Source organism: Leptodactylus fuscus, chromosome 9 (genome assembly GCF_031893055.1).
Source record: "Leptodactylus fuscus isolate aLepFus1 chromosome 9, aLepFus1.hap2, whole genome shotgun sequence".
Classification (NCBI taxonomy): Eukaryota; Metazoa; Chordata; class Amphibia; order Anura; family Leptodactylidae; genus Leptodactylus; species Leptodactylus fuscus.
The window spans coordinates 28192949-28213643 of record NC_134273.1 but is presented as its reverse complement, the minus strand read 5'-3'; the positions used below and the strand labels follow the sequence as shown (position 1 = coordinate 28213643).

At 43.5% G+C, this 20695-nt stretch overlaps 1 protein-coding gene across 1 annotated transcript in view; it reads right to left on the bottom strand.

Annotated features, from left to right (window-relative positions):
- Positions 1-20695, bottom strand: part of FAM107A (family with sequence similarity 107 member A) — an 82922-nt gene extending 62227 nt beyond the window's left edge. Inside the window, exon 1 of the mRNA XM_075287933.1 lies at positions 20346-20695. Coding sequence (XP_075144034.1) covers positions 20346-20369 — 24 coding nt within the window. The 5' untranslated portion in view covers positions 20370-20695. The remainder of the gene's footprint in view (positions 1-20345) is intronic.

The window sequence follows — 20695 nt, the reverse complement described above, 5'->3', positions numbered from 1 at the left end:
TTGTCTGTATCACTACATACACAATATAACACATCACATTGTCTGTATCACTACATACACAATATAACACATCACATTGTCTATATCACTACATACACAATACAACACATCACATTGTCTGTATTACCACATACACAATATAACACATCACATTGTCTATATCACTATATACACAATATAACACATCACATTTGCTATCCCACCAAACTTTTTAAAGCAATTTTACAGTTTCACACGTCTGTGTCCGCCCAATTCTCAAATCACCGCAGACGAAGTCGCAGGTAAAAGCTAATATATATATATATATATATATATATATATATATATATATATATATATATAGCTTTAATGGTTGAGCATGGAAATCTGACAATTCTAAATTCGGAATTGCTGGGACCATCTGTCCATTTTTATCTGCAGGTCATGGGGACCAGTACGCTAAAATAAATGTGTTACCAACTAGTGAGACATAAGCCAAGACAATAACTTCTCATCGTCTAAACGTCCCCCTTCCCCATGTGTCACATTACAAAATTTTCAACTGGGACCCATTAAGTCCCTCCAATGTTGTTTTGATGATAATAATTATTTGCACCCAATAAAAACAATATGAAAAAAATATGAATTAATTATCATACTAATTATATAATATTAAATATAATTTATATTTAATTATATAATTAAATATAATTATAGTTATAAAAAAGCACCAATCAATATAATAAAAAAGAGGTTCCGCAGGAGCTGCAACAGCAGAAATGGAAGTTCTTAAAGCAGCAATTCATTTGATGCCAGATAGCCTGAAGTACGGACACTAAGAAATCTAGACTTTACTGCAGAAAGATTCCCAGGTTGTGGTCCCCAGAGTAGCGGTAGTGCTATGGTAGTACAAAAAATGGAGCCAAGGTCACCGGCAGAATGTGACATGCCAAAGGATGACATGGGCATGTTGTCAGTCAGTAAATCTAGCCAATGGTCAGAATGTGGATTACAACTACAGATAGCAGGCAGAAAGTCTGAAGGACAAGGCAGGAGTGAGGTCAGGAACAAAGCCAAGGTTAGGGTCAATATCAAGTCAGTAACTATAGACAAGAATAAGAGTCAAGATGTAACTGGCAGCGCAATTGCCCTTCAAATAGGTTGCCAGGCCTGATGCCATCTTCATGTACTGGTTGGTGCCTGTGGTACGGTACAACCAGAGGATGCAGATTGTGGAGGAAGCTGCTAAATGGAGCAGGACGAGTATCCATTGCCTAACAGCCAGATGTGGTCACCAGCAGAGCCGTGATTGCTGGCCAGGAGGAGGTGATGGAATGGGGTGAGGTGAGTAATGAGATGTATATTAAAGGAAAATATGAGCCCCCTACAATACATTTTAAAGGATATTAGAAGTTTCCTGGATGCTCCATTAAAGGGGTTTTCCGGGTAATAATATTGATGACCTATTGTAAGGGTAGATTGGTGGAGGACGAACACCCAGCGCCCCCACTGATCAGGTTCTCTGTTAAGATGATACACAAGGAATTGAACATGAAGCAGACAGCGCTTTGCTCTGTATAGTGGTTGAAATGAACAGATCTTCTGTATCTGATATGGCCACTAGACAGAATAGCTGATGTGTGTATCGTGTGCTTATAACAGCTGATCATGGGGTTTGTAATTGTCAGAATCCCATAGCTATTAGTGACCTATCTTTAGGAAAGGTTATCAATATTTTTAGCCCAGAAAACCCCTTTAAATGCTGTTATTGGGTTATGGAATTCTGTAGTGAACTCTCGTATTCTTATAGCAGGGCAGGGACAGTTTAAAGGGGTTGGCAAACCAGGCTTGTCCCAAGGGGCCCCCTTGCTTGGGACCATTGGTAGGAAAATAAAAGCACGTGTCACGATTTAGCAGAGGTATTATTTGGGAATTGAAGTGTTATGTGACAGTATTATGTGGGCTCTTTAAGTGCACATTATTAAGATACCGCATATTATATGGTGGCATTAGGTGGGCTGTATATAGCAGCATTATTTTGGCAGTACATGGTGGTAGTTTGTGGCAGTATTATTTTGGCACTGGATAGCTATATTACAATTTTACAGTCTGAGATTATGAATGTTTAGAAGTGTCTAGAAATTGTTGTTATGGGGATTCATTACTTGTGATCGAGGCCTGAAAATAGTATAAAACCGACCCCCCCAGTTAGTGGTATATTACCCCTTGTATAATAATGTATACCACAGGAGGATGTGTACGTCATCGGCACATATGACATCGTTCAATATGGTATCAGCCCTCCAAGTACCAAGGAAGTCAGTCAAGGTCTCTGCAGGAGCTCAATGACAAAAATGGCAGTGGACCCAAAGAAGAACATCTGATACTATTGTGATTTTATTACTAGGACAGTGACCGGAAAGATGGAAAAACAAGCTGGCAGCGCCGACGTTTCATGGCTGGAAACACAAACCTAATTGATTTAAAGTAACAAAGCCACTTTGGAGCAATGTTGGCTCCGCTTAAGAGAAACCAGAGACTAGCTGTGCATCAAGTCACAGACAGATTGCAGACGTTTCCAGCGAGGCCAAGAACACAGCCTGGCTTTATTAAAGGGGCTATCCGCCTTATGTAGATCCATGCCCTGTCTGTAAGATACAACATTAATTCAGATTGGAAAGGAGTCCGACTATTGGGATGCTCCCATGCAGGGCCGGCATCAGTGCCTCTGGGGGCCCCCCGGCACTTGCCTGCCCCAGCACTTGCCTGTCCCGATTGCAGCACATCGGCGTCCGACGGAGCTGAATACATAGGCAATTAAAGCAGGAGCTGTCACAGCTCAGCTCCTACTTTAAAGCTGCGGTCTGGCTTCTGCATTTGTAGGCGCGATGTGACAATATCACATCGTGCCTACAACTATGTGAGTGGAGTGAGAGCGGAGAGAGCGTCGGGGGAGTGTTGGAAGGTGAGTGTAAGTGTTTGTTTGTATTAAACATTAAGGTGGAACATAATGTATTGGGCCCATGAAACTGGGGGCAAATGAAGGGGGGGGGACAGCATGACACTGGGGAAGATGAAGGTGAGGGGAGAACAGCATGACACTGGGGCAGATGAAGGGGGGGAGAACGGCATGACACTAGGGCAGATGAAAGGGGGGAGAATGGCATGAAACTGGGGAAGATGAAGTGGGGGGGAAAATGGCATGAAACTGGAGCAGATGAAGGGGGGGAGAACGGCATGAAACTGGGGGCAGAGGAAGGGTGTATATGAAACTGGGGGAGAGATGGAGGGGGGGGGCATATCATTTACGGGTGACTGTAGGAAGATTATACTGTGCGGGAGCACATGAAAAATGAATGAGAATGGGTCAACATAAAAGTGGGCGGAGCTAAATTTGCCGCAGCTTGCAGAGCGTGCCGCACATTTTGTCCCTCTTTCTATTCTTCAAAAGTTGGGAGGTATGGCGTAGGTGATGCTGCGCTCCTGCGTGACGTCACTTGCTTTGTCCACCTGCAGCGGCGCGCAGTGTCCCAACTCCCGCCTCCTCCACAAGGGGGCCCACTGAGGCTCTGTCGCCCAAGGGCCCATAAAAACCTGGAGCCGGCCCTGCTCCCATGAGTGTATGACCTGCAGTGCTCACTCGCTGCACTTTTATTTCCCTAATATGGGGTAACTGGCATCCACCTTGTAGGGGGTTTTGCCTTCTTCTATATCAACAAAGCAGGTAACGGCCTATTAAATACAAAACAAATAAACAAAAGAAAAAGGAAAGAGGGGATGCCTGTTTTGGAGATAGATTTGGGTCTCAAAGGTGGGACCCAGATCTAATAGACATTTGTGGCATATCCTGTGCATAGGCTATAAATATCTAAGGTCAGAATACTCCCTTACATATCTGACTTTATTCTCCTTCGTATTAGCATTTTGCTGAAGATATAATGTAGTATACTTTGCTGGCTTTGTCTTGACCTCAGACTATCCTCAAACAGAGAAGTAGAAAATAGGAGCATTTTCTCTACAAGTTTTTCAATTGCTCTTTATATGAACTCAGGGGCAGACAATGGGGGTCATGTGCAAGGATTGTATATAGGTGCAGTATACACTCACCGGCCACTTTATTAGGTACACCATGCTAGTAACAGGTTGGACCCCCTTTTGCCTTCAGAACTGCCTCAATTCTTCGTGGCATAGATTCAACAAGGTGCTGGAAGCATTCCTCAGAGATTTTGGTCCATATTGACATGATGGCATCACACAGTTGCCGCAGATTTGTCGGCTGCACATCCATGATGCGAATCTCCCGTTCCACCACATCCCAAAGATGCTCTATTGGATTGAGATCTGGTGACTGTGGAGGCCATTGGAGTACAGTGAACTCATTGTCATGTTCAAGAAACCAGTCTGAGATGATTCCAGCTTTATGACATGGCGCATTATCCTGCTGAAAGTAGCCATCAGATGTTGGGTACATTGTGGTCATAAAGGGATGGACATGGTCAGCAACAATACTCAGGTAGGCTTTGGCGTTGCAACGATGCTCAATTGGTACCAAGGGGCCCAAAGAGTGCCAAGAAAATATTCCCCACACCATGACACCACCACCACCAGCCTGAACCGTTGATACAAGGCAGGATGGATCCATGCTTTCATGTTGTTGACGCCAAATTCTGACCCTACCATCCGAATGTCGCAGCAGAAATCGAGACTCATCAGACCAGGCAATGTTTTTCCAATCTTCAATTGTCCAATTTCGATGAGCTTGTGCAAATTGTAGCCTCAGTTTCCTGTTCTTAGCTGAAAGGAGTGGCACCCGGTGTGGTCTTCTGCTGCTGTAGCCCATCTGCCTCAAAGTTCGACGTACTGTGCGTTCAGAGATGCTCTTCTGGCTACCTTGGTTGTAACGGGTGGCTATTTGAGTCACTGTTACCTTTCTATCAGCTCGAACCAGTCTGGCCATTCTCCTCTGACCTCTGGCATCAACAACGCATTTCCGCCCACAGAACTGCCGCTCACTGGATGTTTTTTCTTTTTCGGACCATTCTCTGTAAACCCTAGAGATGGTTGTGCGTGAAAATCCCAGTAGATCAGCAGTTTCTGAAATACTCAGACCAGCCCTTCTGGCACCAACAACCATGCCACGTTCAAAGGCACTCAAATCACCTTTCTTCCCCATACTGATGCTCGGTTTGAACTGCAGGAGATTGTCTTGACCATGTCTACATGCCTAAATGCACTGAGTTGCCGCCATGTGATTGGCTGATTAGAAATTAAGTGTTAACGAGCAGTTGGACAGGTGTACCTAATAAAGTGGCCAGTGAGTGTATACAGGGTGCTGCTGCCCCTTCTTTGTTTTTCTCCGGGGCCGACATGCTCCATATAATGTTGTATTTCTCATAGTGGCTGTTCTGGGCATTGCAGCCTTTTCCTATTCACTTGAGAGGGAAAATGGTGCAATATCCAGCTAAGCAGGTATGAAAAATGCAGCATTGTATGGAGAGCGCCAACATCAGAGCAAAACAATTTAGAACGCTGCAGCACCTTAAGACAGTTGATTGATGGGGCTGACAGGAGATGAACTCCTACCAATCTATAGCTGCTGTCTTGAATTAAAGGTGTTGTCTATGAATCACAGATATTACCTGGAGGCAGAGAAAGGTGTCCCCCGCTTTAGTCTGGTCCAGCGGTGCCTTGGCCTCTGGCTGCAATGTCTGCAGTTTGGCACTCATTGCACTTCCCTGCCACAGTCATCATCGTGGAACATGGAGTTGATAGCTCTGTGTTCCATCATTGTATTCAGCATCTATCTGTGTACTAAGGACTCAGGTAGTGTTGAAATCACCGTCTGACACCTGGAACAGCAGGACAGCACCCGAAATGTGGCATTGTCCCATTTGATCTGGGAGCGGCTAAGAAAGGCCACTATAGCTGTACTGTTGGCCCTATGGTTAAAGCGACCCTGCATCCCTGGCAAACCTCTAGCAAGCTAAAGCCCTGCCCCTACCAATAAGACCCCCAACTATTGGTGCTAAACCTAGTACTTGAGGCTCTACCATGTGCACTGGTTAAAGCCCTGCCTCCTACTTATTGCCTAATGCAGTGCTATAGTCTATTTGGCCCCCTCAATTCTATTGGGCCCTTGGGCAGCTACACACACTGCACAGGCTGACCATCTCTGAACAGAATTCGTTATGTTACCAAACAACCACAGGAACATAGGCACTGCAATGTGAGGAAGTAAGGGGGAACAAAGTAGGAGGGTGAGGAAAGGGTTAATTGTCGATTTTTAGGATATTTTTCAAAATCCTCTTAGGGGTTGCTTTTAAGGAAAAATGAAATTTGTGTATAAATGATGAATAATCTCGCTTGTGAATTACTTCAAGAAATACAATAAAGCAAATGGAATTATATAAGAGAAGTTGTGGGTTTAGCGGTGGTGTCCTAGCATTAACAGACGGTGCGAGGGATTAAGCTTACGCTCAAAGCAGCTTGTTTTTAAGTGGTCGGCAGCCTTATGCTTATCACCAGACACAGTCCATTACTTCTTACCAAACTGTGTGTAAGGCAGACAAGTGCGCTGCTTAACCTGGGCTTAACTGTTATGGTCATATGATTTCATGAGAAAATACCTGAATTTTTAATATTTGCTCTTAATTTTGATTACGGTATATATATATATATATATATATATATATATATATATATGTATATGTATATTTTGATGATATATTATAGCTATAATTATAATAATGTATAAGTGTATGTCAATGTTGGGTAACAACTGATAACCACTATGGGAGCAAATAGCAGCCACAAATAGTGCCTCCTGCACTGGAGGGCTGTATTACATAGTTGCCCTTTAATACTGTATATATGGACACCATACAATTCTACGTTGTTCCTGCAGAGGCCACTGCAGGAAAATTATGCAGCCTCCTGCAGCTTCAAGGGTTTCAACTGCTGGATCCGTGGCAGTAAATTGATCTTCATTTGGCTATCCTGTAGAGCAGGGGTGCTCACACTTTTTCAGCGTGTGAGCTACTTTATTATCTGACCAAGGCAAAAGATCTACTAGGGCAGGCCTGTAGGCGGGCTTATGGGCGGGACCGGGTGGGAAGGTGGGTGGGGTGGGCGTGTCTGGGGGCGGGTGTGTAGGCGAGGCCAGACGAATCGTGACAGCAGGAGACAGCGGCATTCTGTGGCTGCCCAGGGATCCCCGCTGTCTGCTTCTTCACAGCACAGGCTGAGAGTCATCTCTGGACACTGGCAGGCTGGGGCTGTCAGCCTGCACTGTGAGAAGCAGACACCGGGGATCCCTGCATCCTGCGATCAACCCATACGTCCTTTGCGATCTACCAGTAGATCGCAATCGACGTATTGGGCACCCCTGCTTTAGAGAAATGTTTAAGTAAATGTAATTAAAGCCAATTATAACTTTACTGCTGCCTGAAGCGAAAATTGAAATGGTGCCATAAGAAAATTAGGCCTGTCTACTACTACGCATGCGCACCACTCAGCACTCATCACCCAGAATAGGCAGAGTGATTGAAAAAAGCCAGAAACATTAGTCCAGCTTCCATGTTTGGCTTAATGTAGTTGTCCAGGAATTGGACACACATCTGAGGAGCCCAGGGCAGGTGTAAAATAATAAAAAAATAAAATACTCACACATCCTTGGCACTCCGATGTCTGCTGTCACAGTCCATTCGGTAACAGTTGTCTTGCACCCCATGCAAGTGTTGAGGCCAATCAGTGGCCTCAGCAGTCAATGAAGTGGTCACAGACATATGTGAGTGAAAAGACCTGAATAGACCTCAGAATATAATAATAGCAATTCGGTTTTGGACTTGTTCGATCTGAAAACTGCCAAGTTCACCCAACAAATACTTTCAGTACCGCCCCCTCAGAGACTCTGCAATCTGCCGCCTGAGGTAAAATACTCATCTTGCCTCAAGAATCAACAAGTGGGACACAATTGTGAAGTTGAACGAAATTTATTGAATTTTTTAAACTTTTTTAACAAATAAAAAACTGAAAAGTGGGGCGTGCAAAATTATTCGGCCCCTTTACTTTCAGTGCAGCAAACTCACTCCGTTCAGTTCAGTGAGGACCACTGAATGATCCAATGTTGTCCTAAATGACTGATGATGATAAATAGAATCCACCTGTGTGTAACCAAGTCTCCGTATAAATGCACCTGCTCTGTGATAGTGTCAGGGTTCTGTTTAAAGCGCAGAGAGCATCATGAAGACCAAGGAACACACCAGGCAGGTCCAAGATACTGTTGTGGGGAAGTTTAAAGCCGGATTTGGATACAAAAAGATTTCCCAAGCTTTAAACATCCCAAGGAGCACTGTGCAAGCAATCATATTGTAATGGACGGAGTATCAGACCACTGCAAATCTACCAAGACCTGGCCGTCCCTCTAAACTTTCTTCTCAAACAAGGAAAAGACTGATCAGAGATGCAGCCAAGAGGCCCATGATCACTCTGGATGAACTGCAGAGATCTACAGCTGAGGTGGGAGAGTCTGTCCATAGGACAACAATCAGTCGTACACTGCACAAATTTGGCCTTTATGGAAGAGTGGCAAGAAGAAAGCCATGTCTCAAAGATATCCATAAAAAGTCTCATTTAAAGTTTGCCACAAGCCACTTGGGAGACACCAAACATGTGGAAGAAGGTGCTCTGCTCAGATGGAACCAAAATCCATCTTTTTGGCCACAATGCAAAAGGATATGTTTAGCGTAAAAGCAACACAGCTCATCACCCTGAACACACCATCCCCACTGTCAGACATGGTGGTGGCAGCATCATGGTTTGGTCCTGCTTTTCTTCAGCAGGGACAGGAAAGATGGTTAAAATTGATGGGAAGATGGATGGAGCCAAATACAGGACCATTCTGGAAGAAAACCTGTTGGAGTCTGCAAAAGATCTGAGACTGGGATGCAGATTTATCTTCCAACAAGACAATGATCCAAAACATAAAGCAAATCTACAATGGAATGGTTCACAAATAAACGTATCCAGGTGTTAGAATGGCCAAGTCACAGTCCAGACCTGAATCCAATCGAGAATCTGTGGAAGGAGCTGAAAACTGCTGTTCACAAACGTCTCCATCCAACCTCACTGAGCTCCAGCTGTTTTGCAAGGAAGAATGGGCAAGAATTTCAGTCTCTCGGTGTGCAAAACTGATAGAGACAAACCCCAAGAGATTTGCAGATGTAATAGCAGCAAAAGGTGGCGCTACAAAGTATTAACGGCCGAATAATTTTGCATGCCCCACTTTTCAGTTTTTTATTTGTTAAAAAAGTTTAAAATATCCAATAAATTTTATTCCACTTCACAATTGTGTCCCACTTGTTGTTGATTCTTCTCCAAAAAATGAAAATTAGATTTCTTTATGTTTGAAGCCTGAAATGTGGCAAAAGGTTGAAAAGTTCAAGGGGGCCGAATATTTTCGCAAGGCACTGTAACTATGAGACACTGTTCTCCCAGTACTGCCAGTAGCCAGACGGCACATTTTATGGCAGCCATTTGGCGACTATTAGTACTGACCTATACCTATAATATTCTGTCCTTACATAGTGTAGCACATTTAGCCGTCAGATCCGCTTTATCCACTATAAAGAGAATACTATAAAACCTACAGTTCAGTCCTATCTAATAACTTTTGTATCAATTACCCATAAGAACATTTTCACTTCCTTGGTAAATTCTCACAAGATTGATCCTTTTATCTCCGCGGACAGGACAATCTGCCAGCCCGCTCAGCTGTAAACACAGACGCACCCGAGGATTTCAGAAGGAAATATGTTTTCAAAAAATGGAAAAAGAAAAAAAAGTGGAAATGAAAACCCCTTTGGAATAGATCAGAATGGAGCAAAGGCATTGCGAGAATAAGACGAAGGAACAAGAGCGCAGTGTTGGCCGAGACAGAGAGCTATTATTTCTCGAGAAAGGCTAGGGCTATCTCATCGGCTGCTTAGAAAGATTTCCTTCTTGTGTGGGAGTTTCTCAAGGCTTACTAGCAAAGTAACTAATGTGAACGGGTCACAAACATTATGCTTGGTTTCCAGTCTAATTCACATGCTAAACAAATACTTGGGACACTTGAATTGGTGACGTGATCTGCTACCGCTTCAGCTAGGTTTTCATAATATTAAAAGGTCAGGCTCTAGCGGATGGTGGTGGAAGTAGTAGTATTCCCCCGGGCACTTCTATTGGTGTTCAGAATGGCCCTGATGGTGAAGCAGGCACGACTCAGGAAGACCCCATCAAGTGACCGCTCCAGGGACACTTTCTGATAATCTGGTGATGCTCCATTTTACCACTTCCGAAATGGAACATCACCATTATTCCCCCCTTATACCCATCAATACTAACCAGCCTTCTTCTGTCCGAAATGGAATGGCTCCTGCCCTCTTCCTCTCTGCTAGTAGTGTGTGGGATAGCTTAATTAGTGAGATAGGGGGAGGGGGGAGGGCCTAGTAGTGGGCGGTGTAGCTTAGCTATTGAGACAGGGGAATAGGAGGGGCTAGTAGTGGGTGGGATAGCTTAGCTAGTGGGATGGGGAGGGGCTAGTAGTGGGTGGGATAGCTTAGTTAAGGAGACAGGGAGAGGGGGAAGGACCTAGTAGTGGCCAGTATAGCTTAGCTATTGAGACAGAGGAATGGGAGGTGCTAGTAGTGGGCGGGATAGCTTAGCTAGTGGGACAGGGGGATGCACTAATAGTGGGCAGGATAGTTTAGCTATGCAGACAGGGATGGGGGCTGAGTGAGAGGTAACTAGTGTGGAAGTTACACCATAACAAATGCAGAGGATGCAGCAGCAGCAACCAGAGACACACAGAGATCACTCAAAACACTGCTACAAGTATATGGGTGCACTTATTAACCGATTAGTAGCACTAACAGATTAAAGAAAAAGATTTTCTGCCCAGTAAACCCCTTTAAGAGCCGCCCCCAGTGTACCAATTGTCTCTCACATCAAAGTTGTTTTTCTCCAAAGCTATAAAAAGTGACATAAACATCCTTGTTATTCATCAGTGTAATGTATTCTGTAACATGGTGGAGGTAGTTGGATATTCTTGTGGGAGGTGGTAGAGGCCATTCAATGTTAAGGCCCAACGTAGCGAAACAGTGTTTCCCTATACATATATATATATAATGGAAGCAGCAAGTCCAAAGAGGAAACCTCTGCAGACTTTCTGTGAAAAGTGCTGACCATGATGCCTTTCTGTAATGTTGGGCTAAGGACCCACAAAAGGAGGTGCAGCGAAAAAGCATTGCGTTTTTTTCTGGCAGTGCTTTTCAAACAAAAACCACAGAGTTGCAATGGTATAATTGACATGCTGCAATTTTCAAAGCGCGGTCGGTTTATGATCGCAGCTTTTCCGCTTCTGCAATGTGTGGATGAGATTAGCCAGTATCCCATGCATTTTCTAGGCAATGTACAATGCAGCTTTTTCTGCTGCATTCTTTTGTTTTTAAAACATTGAAATCAATGGGTTACAAAGCCTCCCATTGATTTCAATGTGTAGCGCGCGTAAGCCGGCATCCATTGAAATCAATAGGATCTGTTTTGAAGCGCCGTGCTCTGACACGCATATACGTGTCTAAATGAGCGGCGCGTTACTCCGTGAGAACGGAGCCTTAGTCTATTTTTGGCTGTTAAGGAATGTGGCCTTTGATAGGCCTGGCACCATTTCCATGTAATCACTGAACCGTTTCACTTGCCTCGGCTCGGATTGACTTCTGTTTAATCCCGGTGATATTTTGTGAGCACAGCACAGGAATAACGCTCCATCCGTGCAAAGATTATAAATCAATTTGATCACACGCAGGTAAAATCTATAGTGAAGGGAAAGCAGCACAGTAAAGTATTTGAGAAAGTGTCTGTGACAGACCGTTTACTAAGAACATTATGGAAAGAGGCCGAATCAGTAAATCAATATGTCAGCTATTAGTGGAAGCAAAGAAGTATACAAGGCCCTGCGTCAGCGCCACTGATATATTCCACATGCAGATGAGTCTTATGATCCAGAAGACGCTGCCAGCAAGAGGCTAAAGTATACCTTATATCTACAGCGCTGATCTTATATGTGAGCCGTCTATTGAGGGATAAGGAAATCACCTTTTAATAAAGATCTATTAGGAAATTCCATGAATGACTCTGCTGCCTGCAAAAAATTACCTACGGCTCAGGCCCCACATTGCGGAAACGCAGCTTTTTTCGTTGCAGATTTTGCAGCTTTTTTTGGCCCAAAGCCAGGAATGGATTGAGCAAAGGGTAGGCGTATAAGGCTGAGTTCACACAGAGTTTTTTGGTCAGGAAACTGCCTCAAATTTGTCCTCCAAAAAACACCTCACCCTACAGTCCTATATAACCCGCCTTTTTTTATTTTCTGCTAGCGGAGGAGGAAAAGTGTTCAGATACTACAAGGAGAATATGAATGGCAACAGCAACACTAATTCTGGTCTTGACAGCCCGGCCAGCAGCCATGGTCTTGTCAAGCTTCCTGAGAATAAAGACTTTATTGAAAGCCGTGAACCACAAATATTGAGTGAGGGTTCTGTGTGTTCCTGCTCAATATGTAATTTCCCGTGCTGTCTTACTATACTGTTAACCATGTCTTCTCCTTTATCTGCATTGACACAGATCCCATTCCTTAGTAGTCATGTGGCATCTGCTCATCACCTAAGACTTCCTCTTCCTCCTCTATATGATGATTTGGATGAGAACTACCAGAATTTTTTGATGTAGAGGTGTAAGTCATCAGTGTTGGTGGAGGTAGTAGTGGTAGTAGTGGCAGGGGTTGGGGTACATCTAAGTCAAGCTCACGTGGTGGTAGCCATGTCAGACACGTTTCTGGTTTTGGCAACAGCAGCTACATGCTGTCATATCCTGTATGGGTGTTTTTTTTGTACATTATCAAATGACAAATTGATGGCAAGGTGTAAGATCTGCAAATGGATAATTGCACATGGGCATAAAGGTGTATATGTAGGCTGGGGCATAACATGAGGGGGTGCAGAGGATACAGTCGCACTTGGGCCCAGGAGCCTTAGGGGATCCATAAGCACTGCCACCAGTATTGAGATTGCAGCTTCCAACTTGCCCACGAGCCAAGCAGACCCACAGATTCCCCTAACCACACTAAGGTTAATTAAACTCCTTAGCACCTGTAACCATCACTATTAAGAATTCGCAGTAGGGATGAGGTCGGGGGCCCTGGAAAAAGATTGCACAAGACTTTAGTTACACCACTGCATGTAGGTACTAGGTCTCTCCATACTCTCATGAAACGGCATCACCAGCATATTTGGCAAAGTCGAATTAGCAGTTGCACCAAGTGAGCAAGATCATTCCATTCCTTCTCCCCATGATTGTCTTTGTAGACAGGTCATATCCACTCCACACCTAGCACGCAGTGGGCAACATCACATTATCGTTTATTATGATCATCTTCATCTCCTCCTCCTTTTCTCCTCATCTCACTGAACTACAAGTTTAACTTCCACTTGCCCAAGTTACTGGCGGTGCAGTCGCCACCATGCCACTGAATGGAATCCACTATGTTTCGCCAGCTGACAACAGCGCACAGTCTCTGTGGGGAATACGTAACCACCATTATTTTCGAGGAAATTTGTCCCTGCTTGATGGCCATGTAGGGAAAGGTGAACGCCACCCCCAATATGTGGAGCATAAATTATGGGTAGGGGACAATACATTAGCTGTCTTGGCCCACTGGGTCAATGTTTTAAACATCAGAGTCCACAGTTTAGAAACACAGCAAGGCCCAGTGCTTTCTAGTAATGGCATCACCTCACAGGTGCAGGGCAGGCTCAGTCTCAACAACAGGCGGGAACCATCTGTCTCCTCCAGTTGCTACACACTGAACCATTTCCCACCCCAACTTCACCAGGGCAATGCATTGCTTCCACTGCCCCTCCCTTGTTTCATGGTTGTAAGGTGAAGTCCACATTGCGTGGCACTTTTGTGCCCAAATTTTTCTCAAAGTTATGTCAATTGTCACTCACTCATACTACGTTCATCCATAGTAGCAGCAAACCATAGACACAATGATCACTTTTGGAAGACAGTCCAGCTTTTTCTGCTGGTAAGCAGTAGGCAGTAGGTACACTGATTTTTCTTGAAATTTTGTCAATTGTCACTCGTTCATTGTCACTGCGCTACTTGCTGGCAACGTAAAGCACATATTGAGTGTCAGTGTTGCACATGTTAGAGCACTCTGGCAAACTGTTGGTGCCATTATCACAGTGTTGGTATAAATAAATAAATTTAGATTTCACATCTGCTCCCATCATTGGATAATTTTTGGTGGCTTTTTTTTAAGTTAATTCTTTATCACTTTACAAGTGGCTCACAGCCACAAACGTGTCTCCTACATACCAATAAGCCCCTGTTACAAGTACAAGACATCAAAACAAGATAATTTTTCTACAAAATCATTGCTTTTTGCAATACAACTGCCAAGTGTCTAAAAACCACGAGCACACACATTTTTTTAAGAAATGGGTAATTCTGGAGTGTTTAAATGTTAAATGTGTAAAAGCGAGTGTTGGCGCAGTGTATGGTTAAAATCTGAATTTGTATGCTCTGCTGACCATTTGTTTGTTTCCATAGATATACATGTCACGTTCACATTGACATAATTTCAGCAGTGTTTGCCGTAGAGAGCTAGAAATTGGATAGATAGGTTCCTAGGAGCCCTGACAGTGTTCTACACTATGTTTTATAGATAGGTTCCTAGGAGCCCTGACAGTGTTATGCACAAGGATGTAACTACCGGGGTAGCAGCGGTAGCGACTGCCACAGGGTCCAGGACATTAGGGGGCCTGGCGGGAGCCGATACCGCTGCGTTTTTTTTTTTTTTTTAACAGTCCTTTACCTGCTGGAATAACTTCAGCAGGTAACAGGCCCTATTTACTTACCGATCCTGGCTCCTGCTTATGGCAGCCGGTGCGGCTTCTTCTGCAGAGGCTGTGAGCAAGAGCCGGGACCAGTAATTGAGGTTTGCGAGCCTGCGAACCCCACAAACATTATCATTATACTTGGGGGGGAGGGGGGGGGGGGTCTTGTCAGGGCCAGGAGAGGTGAGGGAGCATTAAAAAATGCTGTTACTTACCTCTCCTATGCTGCAGGATGCTTTGGGCCTACTTGGTGACGTTACAGATACCACATGGCCCAGGCCAGCGTCATTATACGTTGCAACGCCAGCCTGAATTAGGTGACATCTGCTCCATCGTTGAAGATGGCCAACATCACCAAGGAGTGCGCCGGAGCCCAGGGAGATGTAAGTAACACTGTGTTTAATGTTTTTATCCTCCCCCTGGAGGGGAAACTCAAGCAGAGAATACAGTTCTAGCCTACTGCCAATTATAGTGGTTTCTTGCATAAAAGTACTAAGACCCAAACTGACGTTGCAGGAAGTGGAGTGGTTGCAATGGTGAACTGTGCAAGTCAGTTTAACTCTCTGAGTAGCCTGGAACCAGGCACTTTACATTAGTTATCCTTAAAAGAAGAAAACTTTGGTCAACTTATGCATAAGATCTTGGAATATCTAGAGCCAGGAGGAAAATTTAAAGGGGTGATTAGCAGTGATCTGCTGGGGTCCCGGTTGTTGGAGCCATGTACATCTAATATTGATGGCCTGTGTAAAGATTGACTATCAATGTTAGAAACCAGATAACCCCTTTAAGGAAGGACACAACTTTATGTTGTTGCATCGCCCACTTATAGAGATGGTGTTACCTTCAAAATGGAACCTATGAAGTTTATGGACATTGCTATTCAGTTCATAATGTATTATGTTATTATAATATTGATTTCCCAAGTAATAAAAGTAAAGTAATTTTGCTACAACAATTCTCATATCTATTCATCCATCGTCCCAGTAATTCATTTTTTTTTTTTTTATTTTTTTTTTAAATGTAGATTGTGAGCCCCACATAGAGCTCACAATGTACATTTTTCCCTATCAGTATGTCTTTTTTTGGGAATATGGGATGGAAATCCATGCAAACACGGGGAGAACATACAAACTCCTTGCAGATGGTTTTTTGCCCTTGGCGGGATTTGAACACCAGGACCCAGTGCTGCAAGGCTGCAGTGCTAACCACTGAGCCACCGTGTGGCCCCCCAGTAATTCATTTATTCAGTGTCTGCAATAGAGAATGGCGATTCTTGTGAGGACCACATACGATTGTTCCAATGAACTCTAAAACCTCTTCTAAAGAACACCTCCTTGAGAAGACCATGAATAATCATTCCAATGAGCTCCAAAACCTCTTCCAATGGCCATCTCTTACGAGAAGACCATGAATGATTATTTGGTGATCTCCAAAACCTCTTCAAAAGGCCAACTCTTTGAGAAGGTCACCCCTTATAATCACCAGAGTTCCTGTATGTTAATAGCCTTCCCTTTGCTGCTCCATAGACTTCTGTGTGTGCGGAGGATAGCAACAGACTCTATGTAAACAAACAGTCTAAGGAGGGGAGGGCTGATTAATAAGTGGAGAAGGAAACATTTTTGCTTAAAGGGATTCTACCATCAAAAAACTTTTTTTTCTAGGTAACACGTCGGAATAGCCTTTAGAAAGGCTATTCGTCTCCTACCTTTGGAAGTGATCTCCGCCGCGCCGTTCGTTCGAAATACCAGTTTGTACCGGTATGCTAATTAGTTCTCTCGCAGCGATGGGGCGGGCCCCAGCGCAGGAGATGCGATGGGGGCATGCGCGAAATTGCGGTGTCGGCACTATGGCCACGGGCATACGCAGTACGTTTGGCGAACTTCGCCAAACAAAGCGTACTGCGCAGGCGTCCGACGTCAAGCCGAAGAAGGAAGGGGCAGATGCAGAAGAAGACAGAGGCGGCGCTGGAGTCGGTTTTTGAGCAGCAATGGGGACGCCCCCATCGCTGCGAGAGAACTAATTAGCATACCGATACAAACCGGTATTTCGAACGAACGGCGCGGCAGGGATCACTTCAAAAGGTAGGAGACGAATAGCCTTTCTAAAGGCTATTCCGACGTGTTACCTAGGAAAAAAAGTTTTTTAATGGTAGAATCCCTTTAAGAATATATATTACACAGTTCTTCTATTCATCTATACTATTCATTTATGGAAAGTGCTTTTATAATGGGAGGTACGTTTTAAGGTCTTTTTACATGGTCCAGTGATGGCCCAAATGTTTGTTCTTACAAATATTCGTTCCCAATTATTGCCACATGTAAACATGTGTTTATCTATGTTTTATAGCAAAATATATATGAAAAATAAGTAACATCGAGTAGAGTTGAACAGCTACAGCACTACATGGTGGATAAGTATGGTAGTATATGTAACTACTTGGTGGAGACATTTACTGTTTTTGCACTGTGGTCCCAGGCCTGAATGCCTATTCTATTGGTATGAGATATCGCTAGATGAACAGCACAGAATGACCAGCTGTGAAAAATCTGAAATCCAACAGATATATTGGAATATAATGGAAACTAAAGCTGGCTGTCTTGTGACAATTGTCTCGGGGTATCTTGAATGAAGAGGAAAGGTAAGTGACAATGTACTGTATATATTGCAGACGTTTTTAGTAATGGAAAACATAAACCCTCACGGATCTAAAACATATCACCTATCCACTAGGAAGGGTTCTTACTGGAATGTAAGATATGCAATAAGCAGCTAATAAATAAGTAGATAACCCAGCACATGACAACCCTCAGGAACCCCACTGTGTGATAACTGACATTAATGATTCACTTCTACTGCCATGTGCAGTTATAGCATGGAATGCACATGGAAACACGCAATGCACATGTAGATGTACAATACACATAGAGAGGCACAATGCACATGGAAATACACAATATACTATACATAGAGAGGAATAATGCACATGGAAACACACACTATACTGTACATAGAGAGGAATAATGCATATGGAACACACAATGCACATGTAGATGTACAATACACATAGAGAGGCACAATGTACACGGAAATACACAATATACTGTACATAGAGAGGAATAATCCACATGGAAACACACAATGCACATGTAGATCCACAACATACATAGAGAGGCACAATGCACATGGAAACACGCAATGCACAAGTGGATACACAATATACATAGAGAGGCACAATGCACATGGAAGCACACAATGTATCAGATTGTCTCTTCATTGCCTTTAATCACTACTTTTCCTTTTACAGAGTAAATTCCTCTAAAATAAAAATAGCAGTAATTGTACGGTTAGGTCCTAGGTTCATTTTGTTCTGCAAAGTGATTGTTATCTGTTTCTGCATGATGCCATTTTCCATAGATTGTAAGCAAAGTTTCTATGAATTACATGTGTCAAACCAGTCTGGTTACACAGATCCCCCTACCACATCTCCATGTTTATCCAACAGGGCAATGAACAGTAATTCTTAAAGGAGCTGTCCATGATTAGACAAATATGGCTGCTTTGTACCCGAAATAGCACCGTACCTGCCCATGGGTTGTGTCTAGCATTGCACCTCAGCTCTAGTATTGCACCTATACAACCTGTGGACAGGTGTTGGCGCTGCTTTTACAGGAAAGCAGAAGTGTTTTTGCAATTCTGAACTGACGTCACTGGCAACTACACCTCTCCCTGCAGTGGCCTTTGCAAGAAAATGTAGTATTTTTTGTGGCCACTCAGATGTATGTATGTATGTAATACTCTCTCCTATGGCTCGTAATGGGCTTCATACAACAAGCAGACCCCCACTGTGTTGTGTGTCTTATTGGATAAAGGGTACATCCAAATATAAAATAGCTTTTCAGAACTGAATAGTACATATTAATAAATTAAACTGTAATATATCTTATTAAAGAAATATATTTTCTCTCTTAATCTGTTTTCCTTCTTATCTTGGCTCAAACCGTTTTTCTCTATAACATTTGAACTCTTTATACTCACACAAAGAAGTCTATGGAGAGGGGATAAGGATTTATTGCTTCATTCTGAGCAGTGGTACAGTCTTTTTGAAGATACAGCAATGTCAGAAGAGCTCCCTCACTTACAAAGTAGTAGATTGTCTTTTCCAGCAGCCTTCTTCACCCTCACCTCTCCATAGGCTTCTATATAAGAAGTAGCTCAGTCTGAGAAGTGGAAAAAGAAACATACTTTTCTAACAAGATGTGTCAGGCTAATGTTCCACGTCGTGGGCCACAGCAAAAAAGCACTGCAGGAAGAACCACATTGGCAATACATTGCGTTTTGTTCCCACATCGAATCAGATAGAAAGTCTATTATACCTATAGGGAAACTGCCAGCATTTCCATAGTTATAATTGACCTGCTGCAATTTGCAAAACCATCTTGGAAATCGCAGCATGTCGCTGCACGTATTTTTCTGCAATATGTGGATGGGATTGACTTTGCAGGGACTGTAAAACACTGTAGCCAAACCGTGGCATTTACACCACGTGGGGTCCCAGCCTTACAAAGTTTCTTATATTCATTTGCTCTGTTCAGTTGGAGGCACACTTTAAGTCGTCTTGTAAAGGCTGAGGGTATGATATAGCACAGAATACACAATTTGCAACATTTTCAGGAAGAAATAAGTAGGAAATATACAATAACAAATAGTGTTAGGGGTCTTGTGTAACATGGGGAACATTTATGTAATTGGACCTTCTTAGGTGAGGCAAAGAATTCCCCAAATGCTGCAAACATGGATATGGTGCACAGCCTTACTTTAGTTAGATGCAGGTACAATATTAGGTGACAGGGGGGAGTTAAGGGGGTGCTACCAGGGTGCGGTGCCAACCAGACACATTGACTCAGGCAGGGCTTCTAAATACAGTGTTAGGGCAGTTAACCCTTATTTAGTGCATGGCAATAAAGCATAGATTATATGAAATTCAATATGTCATCCTTATAAAATGGTAAATCCCTAGTACGTCAAGTCTTTGCAGTAAGAAATGTCACATGCACTTTATAAACCTCATGTGTGTCACTGCCAACCATACCCATAAACAGAAACCTGTCCGTCAAGAGCCAATGACAGCCAAATATTATAGACAACTATGTATGTCACTATGGTGCAGGTGTGGCCTACCCAGTGATGTATCAGTGCCCCTATGCCAACGTCACTACGTCATTGAACAGCACTGCCTTCCTATAGTGCCTCCAATGAAATGGACCATATTTCTAGGATGCCATATTCGTATCATCCGGTGTTCTCTGCTATTTAGATTCCTCATTCATTTATAGAACCTACTCTTAAAGGGATTTATGATTTCTGCATGTGTTCCCGGTGCATTGAAAAACAAAAAAGCTTTTATTAAGATGGGAATGCAAAAAATCCCCATACCTTCTTTCCATGAGCCGCTCCCATGCTACGAGGAGCTGGAAATCCAATCTCCCCCCACGGACAACGCTGCAGCTCCTCACAATTAGGTCCTTGACTTTCTGGGAGTTGGCACTTTGCAGAATGTGTATTGTCCACCCAGTCTCCGGAAAGGCACACACTGCATGAAACACACAGCCACTGGCACCCTGACAACACCAGTTTATTTTACCCAGCGAGGAGGAGAAATCAGCAGCATCTTAAAGGAGATGAACATTTTCGTTTGTCTTTTGGCGGATGAGGGAACAATCTTTTCCTTAGTGGAGCGTTCATGTCGTGCACAATAGCACCTTTCATACGAACCCTGCTGTTAA